Below are 8470 nucleotides of genomic sequence, written 5' to 3'. Positions count from 1 at the left end.
TTCTAGTGTATAATGCCGATTTCAAGTTAATTACTACTTGCATTTCTAAACGAGACTACAATTATAAATCCACAATAGCATGGTTTTATCATTTCCCTGCAACTTTGACTACAAATTATAGATAGGGACTGTGTGCCCACTCTGCACCACATAACCCTGTACGGTCTGCCCTATAGCTGTTAAGATCCTCCTAAATGGATGCTTTTATCGTTCAGAGCTAACATCTGCTAAATCACACCATTGTTTCTTCAGCAGATGGCTTGTCAGGAAGCCAGATAATAAAGATGTGTTTACACTGTATATACAGCCAGACTAATGGTCTGATACCGATAGGGCCTGTTTGCTATGTCGATACTAATTAGCCAAGCAGAGCCAATGAAAGCTTTCCAAAAGACTGCATGTTAATACATTAGATTCATTAAGCTTCATTAGGAAGGCAGAAACAAACATTTTAGGATATGGAATAAGTGCATTTTTATAATGTTGCTCTTAATTATTGCACAGGCAAAATGTTTTGACCGCTTTACAAAAAGTGATTTTTAAAAGCAGCTAATCATTATAAAGAATTTTCTGTGTTAGAAAGGCTTCCTAGGAAAAAATTCAATTTTTCAAATCAAATAATCTCTCCATACATTTTTCATCATAAAATAAGTTTTTAAAAATCTCTAGAAATAAAAGAGAGGAAGGCTGAAAAAGAAGTTTCAAAATAAAACCCACCGAGAAAGTTAAGAAACAAGCAAACAGTAAGAATATATCAAGTGTGATTAATTATATTAGGCTTAGCATTATCTTAACAATGAGAAAACTAGAGTATGCACATCAGCTATATATTATCTAGGTTTTCCCTGAAAACTTCTAAATAAAAACTTGTTAAAGTGCACATTTGGTGAATGTTACCAAAAGGTAAGACAAAGACTGCAGCAAAATTCATATTCTTAAATAAAGGCTATGTTTGTAAGTTTTATGTTCAGCCTTCAGACATTTAAAGCAAAAACAAAGCCATTAGTGCAGGCATATAAGCAAATTGTTCCATAAGCCAAGATCTTCAAACTCAACCCAAATAGCAATGCTAATAAAAACTAGCTGCACAAGTGCAAAAAGCACTGAGCTGTGCAAATGTAAATGACACGCTTGCCAATCCATTAAAACTAATGGCCTACACTGTCCATGCTGCTCTGGTTGGATTCACATGCAAATTTGTATGCAAAGTGTTCAAGCACTTTGCAGGACATGATATACCATTAATATCAATTCACATGTTATTCCAGTGGCAAGATACTTGCATCACATATTTCCTTTATATGCCCAGACTTACCTTGGAGTTTGCCATGTTTTCCCAATACTTTTACAAGGCCTACATACTTGTTGGTGTCAAGGACAGCAGATGAATCTAACCGGTCACTAAAAGTTAAAACCCAAATTTACATTATGTTAAAAGTCGATTAACTGCATAAAGAACAGCAATATCCATTTTATCACTCATCAGATAATCTGAATTGTTGCTAATATTGGCCTCTACATTTCAGTTAAGGTTTATTTTTAAAGCCATATTCACATTCACTTGTTATTATAGTCAAAAAGACAAAAGAAATAAAACTCTAGCACTACATATAAACTGTATCACTCTATCTGCAAATGATAGGAATTGAAGGAACTCTTGCTTCATGGCACTCTAGGTGATCCGAACTTTGTAAAGAACATTGAAATACTCAAAGAGACATACTTTTATTTTATAAATCTATCAAAATTAGACACCTAAAGATACCTGAAAAACGGACAGAATTTTCTTTACACTACAGTATAGAAAGGAAACTGTTAAACAGCCTTATAAAATAGTTACCATAACCACTGTTGTGATATGCAGTTGTATAAATGGGTTTTAAGAGGGGGGGGGGGGGGGTGAGGGGGACGGAAGAATCTCGGCTTTAAAGGAATAGTATGTCTTGTACTTAAACAAAGACTCTTTGCTGAAAATAAGCCATAATTAATCAAAGAGTCTCATATTATGCAAAAACACTGCCAAAAGAGAATTTTTAAAAATTACATTACATAAGAGAGTAATGTTCAATCTTCATGATCCATCAAGGACAGTGTATCAGCATTAAGGTTGAGTTGTTTCAGTGCCAGCGTACTCACAATTCTTGTTTCAGGTTCAGTGCTTCTTCTGCATTATCATGTCGACAGCACAAATTTATTAAAGCTGCATAGCCACCAATAACCATGTCTGATTCATATTTTGCTTTCAATTCAAGAGCTTTTTGCATGTTCTAAAATAAAGGATAGACATGAAAAAGAATAAATAAATATAAAAGAAAATACAAATTTTCTTGTTTTAATGTTTAAGTGTAGAAAAAGTTACAAGTGCTTTAAAAATAAATGGATTCAAGTTATTTACTTCACCTTGTTCCTTAATATTTTCATTCACCTTGTGAAAAACAGGTAAGACATGTATGTAGGGTTTAAAAGATTTGTTATCTATAATGCAAAACAGACCACTATGCCAGATTTGATGTTTTAGTACTGTATTATAAAAAGGACATTCCAGATTAAATATATACCAAGCCACCTCCTACTCACAGTCTAATTTCCATACACAGAAAATGTATCATTGCAAAGTTCCTCAAAGTCTAGTTTAATTTCCAAGTAATGTGAAAAAATATTTTGGAATTTAACAGTACCATGTTACAATCTTAAAACCTGTTATATTTTTTCCCTAAAATCACAGGCATACAACCAAATCATACTGAACTAGAAACTGGAAAAATCTAGTGATATGCCACAAATTGCAGACACACACTAAAATAAACACAAAGTACAGCTGGACGCCTGCTGGAAAAAAGCAAGAGACCCTTTATCTCAGAAAGAGCTTTTTTTCCAGCAGGAAAATGGAATTTCAATCCCTGCATTAACAATCTAGTAATATTTGACTTGCAAATGACTACTGCATGTATCAGTTGCTTGACAATCTAGATATAAGAGACCGGAGCCATGGCTTGAAAGGACATTTGGCATGTATGATAAACCTATCATGGCTGTTACTATCATTCACTGTGCAGATTATTGTAAACAAACTACAGCAACCTGAAAACATGCCATTCAAGGTGTAGTGGAAATTAGTTAACCTTTCATTTAATTGCGTTCTTCACAGGCAAGATGTATAATAATTGTAAAAAATCACAAGTATTCTATTTGGCTTTGCCTATACTTTTATCTATAAAGATTTTTTTGCCTTAATAGCATATTTTGAATATTTAAACAAATGTTACCTCTTCTGAACAAAGCACTAATATGAGTTGCTTTAGGATATCTCCTACAGGTTGATTTTCAGCTTTTAGTTTTTCAAGTGTAGACTCCAAATCAGACGATGAAGCCTTATAAGTCTACAGAAATGGAAAGAAAAAAGGAAAGAAATTTACTACAAAAAGGAAAAAAGGAAAGAAAATGTACCCCTTGCCACTCTTCTGTTTATTTGTTTGTTTATTTATTATTTATTTTTGCCACTCTTCCCTTTAAATTGACCTTTCCGAAATGTCATAAATGCTATCAAGAATATTAATCTGGGATTCTGTGAATGGATTCTAGAGATTTATAAAGCTCCTGAGACTATATGAAAATTTCTTAGATGTGTTGATTTTTCTGAGTTGGGGAATAGCTTTCACCAACTTCTTTCTTAGAGTTATACTGTTGGCAAAATGTTAGGAACCACTGATTTTATAAAGACGGTCTAGAATTTTCATTAAATGTGGTTTTTATAGTAGGTAGAATCTACTCAAAAAACCTACTTACTTTTTGAGAGTCTGTCTTCTCTCTTTCAACCAACAAATGAACATCCTAAAATTGGGATTTAAATTAGCATTAGAAAACACATGGAAAAATACATTAGCAAATGTCAAAAGCAAATTTTGAAAGTCCTGCCTCGTTTTACTGCTATTTTTCCATCTTTCCAAAATTTTCCAGAAATTCTGTCATATTTTATTAACCATTATAATAAATGTTTTAAATGAATTCTTCAATATATAAACAGTATTTACCAATAATCAATGAAAACGCCTTGTTGTAATTGTCATTTAAATAAATTTTCTTGGGCTAAACATCATAGTTAAATAAAATTTTAACGTGATTTTATATATAAATTAAACATTTTAAAAAGTTAATTATTAGTTCTCACACACCTTAATCAATTCAGGAACGTGGTAGCTATCCAGTAGGTTACGAATGCCTCTGTAGATATTTTCAGAAATTTTTACATTCTGTGCAAAAGGAGAAAAAAAACCCATTCAGTTTTAGACAAGCAAACTGAAATTGGTCTAACAGAAATTATCTCAGACATAATTTAAGTCTCCAACTCCTGTATGTCATTGAGAAGTGGTCTGGTTGTACTTAAAAGCAGCAATTTCAAATCTAATAGATACATGTCAGGCAGGACAGGCATTATATAGCAAAAAATGAAATGGTACCATCTCCTTCAGCTGATGGAAGTATTGTCTCAAACGCTCCTCCTTGGCCTGTACCTCTGAGTCACTCATGCTGTCAATCAAGTTATAAAGAAAATAGCCAACAGCTTCTGTGGAAAAAAAACAAGAGAAAGCATTCCACTAAAATTACTGAGACTGTCATGTTATCAAGATTAATTTATAAGAAATCATTTTGGTGTGAGATGTCACCCTGATGAGAGGCTCTGAAATGGCAACAATGATCACTGAGGCATAGAGATTATGTGGTTTGGGAGCACATATCTAACTGGTGAGTGAAAGGAATATTAATTATTTTCAGACCGAGTGACAGCTTTTCAGTACTGAATCTTACTTCAATCTATTTTTCCTACCACTCTCTGACAGAAGTGGTCCTGCCCAAGGCCTTACTTCTTTCCTGTCCAAATCACAATAGTGAGAATAAATAAATGCCTTGTACACATTTCTGTACTAATTTTTTATGGGCAACATTTAGGGAAACATAAAATTTTAAAGGATTGTTAAATGTTGAGTATAGAAAGTTAAATAATTTTAATAAGCAGATACAGCAATCCTGTGGAGAGCTGCCTATTAGCCAATGAAAAACTAAGATTAACAAAGATGTTTTATAACAACAGTAATTTTTCTATGCATTCAAGCATAAAATGTATAGGGCCATGTGTTAATACCTAGAAAATCCGAACTTTCAGGGAGCGTACCTTCTTATAGAAAACCCTATATTCTAGGCCCCATTATATAAAAATAATGAAAAATATTAAATGTTAAATAATGTAATAAACTATATTTAAATGAAAAAATCTACCAAGACCTCTTTACTACTCTATATGTTTAAAATTAACACCTATAAGACATTAAAATCACATAAACACTAAGGATTACAAATTTGTAAGCCTACTTTCATCAGTACTATAAGAAGCATTTCTTCAATTCCTAAAAAGAAAAAGCCTCCCAATCCTGTCTTTTAAGAAAATAAATATGACAAAACGAAACAACTCATAGATCTCAAAATGTTGTGGTTATCAACATAAAGAAAAACCAAATGTTTTCAAATTTCACTTTCAAAAAGAAAATGTTTATTGCTGTAATCTTTCTAGCCCATCAATACACAGAAGAATGAATTTGTGGATAAGTTACAATCATCGAAATTGAAACGCTACCCATTGGTCCTTGAGGCTCCTGGCAATAACGTCCATCCTTGTACAACAGTTCCGTTATCTGTTAAGACAGAAAATTCGTGCATTGCAGCAAGAGAAGCAAACAAGAATAAATGCAATCTGAAATTGAATTCTTGAAATAATAAAGCTTCTCCCCAGTAAGATATCATTCTGTATCACCGTAATTCAACACCACCCCCACCTGCCAAGGAGATTGTTTCGTTCTTAAATAATAGGTTTGTCTTTTAAAAACAAAACCAAAACAAACACAAGTTGAAGGAAAACTGCAATGTGTTTTATGAATGTCACTAAGAAAAACTCTAAACTGATTTGTTTATATATTATTTTAAATGAATTGCTATAAATAAGAAAGAGCATATAGGAATTATCAACCAATATTTTTTCTCATCGTATTGTTTTTGGTCTTGCTGAAATTGGACCAGTTGCCTCTTTTAAGTGAAGTATTACAGAAATAATAAAGGAAAATATCCTGGACCATTTATTTTATTTTAATTTTCAACAATCTTTTCCCAGGCATTTTAATGGCATTAAAAGAAAAGGGGCCAGAAGTTCTAATGTGTTTATTCTCACACATTATTCAATTCTTATCAATTGAATACGCAAACACTAAAACACATACACAACACTTATTCAAAGTTAATCCTGCTGGCAAATTTTTAATTAAAAAAAACAAAACCCAAATGTATTTTATGATGAAAATGATTACAAAATCTATAGCACTGACTTGTAATTTTTGAACACAATATTCTGACTATATATCCCTGGACTGAAGATAAGAACAAAAACATACAGCTATTTTCCAAAGTGATATGAGGAATCATGAACTAAACTATGCTTTGTGTATTTTAAAACTAATTTTTTTTTTTGCTCTTCAAATAGTACCTGAGGCATATTATAAGTGTTAACAACTCAAACTGCAGTTAATTCTACTACTATTTATTTGCTAATATGGAAAATGAGATAAAATTAACCATATCCCACTTCATTCCACCATGAAAAACCATGCTGTGGTTAATGGCATTTCAAAAGGTAGAAACTGTTTAAAAACTAAGTAAAACAATTGTCACCTACAAACTGTTTTCAATCAACACAGACATATAGAAGATAGACAATACACTTTATCAGAAGTTGTAGCCATACATTAAATAAGACAGCAACATTTAATACCAATTTGTGAACACACATTGAATAATGAATAAACCAATAAAAAAGCCTTTCTAGTGGAAAAATTACTTACAAATATAACAATCTCCACCATATATTATACCTGACTATACAGTTTGAATAGCAACATAATACTAAAAACAAAACTGAGTAAAATTTAGATTTCAAAAAATATTTAAATTGAAAATAGGATTAACATTGTACATTTTAATTTTATTAAGATACAAATATTTCTTGCAATTCAACATAAGGATAATTGTATTTCCTGCATAAAAGCAGTTAACATCTTAAAAAGACAAGTTTAAAATTGGTCTTTATGTCATTTACACATAGATACACTTACACAAATATGTCTGAATGCACATATTTTAAAATTACTTATTAAATCTGTATGATCAAATATCAATGCAATAATGTTTACAGTTGTCCTTTGGAAAAATTAAAAACCTTATGAAGAATTTAGGACACGAATTGCTTCAATAATAAATTTCATGATCGAGGAAGGCAATTTTAAAACTAACTTCAAGATTCTAAACTCACTAACTTGTAACAATGTATCACAAATGTGTATAACATAACTCTTGCTCTTAATAGCTTTTTATACATCGCCTTACGATTTGCTGTATTAGAAGTACTTACCTTGCTCCAAAGATTTATATTCATAGACCTGCAGAGGGCAGCAAAGGATTGAAAATAACTCAGTGGTTTAAAAAACATTTTAAGTTAAAGCGAACTAGCAATTATTATATGTAATGCATACAGATCAAAGGCTTAAAACAAATAGGTAAATAAATGTTTCCAAAAATAAGTCGAATTCTCAGGAGAAGGTAATTTAGAAAAGTTGACTCTCTGACTTTGAACCCCCAAAATAAAAGTTAGTTTGGGTAAGAATCATTAAGTACTTTGATGGAGCAAAATATTTGCATGGTCTCTAAGTGTATGCCCACAGACTGCTTATTACTTGTAATGGTAAAGAGAGTAACCATACAATGGAGAAACTGAACATCTTTACCTGGTGATCAAAATTAACATCACTAATGAGATGCTGATAGACAGTGTGATTTTAGATTTAATTCCCCAAGGAAACATCACTCCTGTGGCATTTCAGGCAGGATATGTAACCTGAAGCTAATCATATGGAACCATCATGAGGAATATTCTATAAAATAACTGGCCTATATTCTCCAAAAATGTTAACATCATAAAAGACAAAGGCTGGAGAACTGTTTCAGGTTAGAGAAAATTAAAAAGACAACATTCATCCCTGAACCGGATTCTGTACAGGAGGGAAGTGGGGGAAATACAAAAAAAGAAAATCATTAATAAAACTGAAGCATAAACTATATTAGACAAAAATATTCAATCAATGTTAATTTCCCTGAATTTGCTAATTGTGCTGTAGTTGTATAACAGAATAACCTTGTTCTGTGGCATTATATACTGACATATAAGCGTCATGATATATGTGCAACCTAAGCCCAAACAGTTCTGAAAAAATAAATTTTATATAACTATGTGTATATACAGATTGACAGAGGGAATGAATAATGATAATGTGTCAAAATGTTAAAAGTTAATAAATGGAATAAGAGTTCACTATAGTATTCTTGTAACTTTATGTAAATTTGAAATTATTTCAAAGAAAGCAAAAAGAACAGC

The 8470-nt window shown here is 31.6% G+C and overlaps 1 protein-coding gene across 1 annotated transcript in view; it reads right to left on the bottom strand.

Annotated features, from left to right (window-relative positions):
- The window catches only part of LRPPRC (leucine rich pentatricopeptide repeat containing), a 79874-nt gene that overhangs the window by 48934 nt on the left and 22470 nt on the right, over window positions 1-8470 (bottom strand). Inside the window, exons 15-22 of the mRNA XM_006778688.2 lie at window positions 7451-7478; window positions 5630-5687; window positions 4458-4564; window positions 4173-4250; window positions 3787-3831; window positions 3267-3380; window positions 2137-2267; window positions 1316-1401 (exon numbers count right to left, since the gene is read on the bottom strand). Of these exons, the coding sequence (XP_006778751.1) occupies window positions 1316-1401; window positions 2137-2267; window positions 3267-3380; window positions 3787-3831; window positions 4173-4250; window positions 4458-4564; window positions 5630-5687; window positions 7451-7478 (647 nt within the window). The remainder of the gene's footprint in view (window positions 1-1315; window positions 1402-2136; window positions 2268-3266; window positions 3381-3786; window positions 3832-4172; window positions 4251-4457; window positions 4565-5629; window positions 5688-7450; window positions 7479-8470) is intronic.

The sequence above is a fragment of the Myotis davidii genome, unplaced genomic scaffold (genome assembly GCF_000327345.1).
Source record: "Myotis davidii unplaced genomic scaffold, ASM32734v1 scaffold6, whole genome shotgun sequence".
NCBI classification, from domain to species: Eukaryota; Metazoa; Chordata; class Mammalia; order Chiroptera; family Vespertilionidae; genus Myotis; species Myotis davidii.
This window is presented reverse-complemented; position numbering and strand designations above follow the sequence as displayed.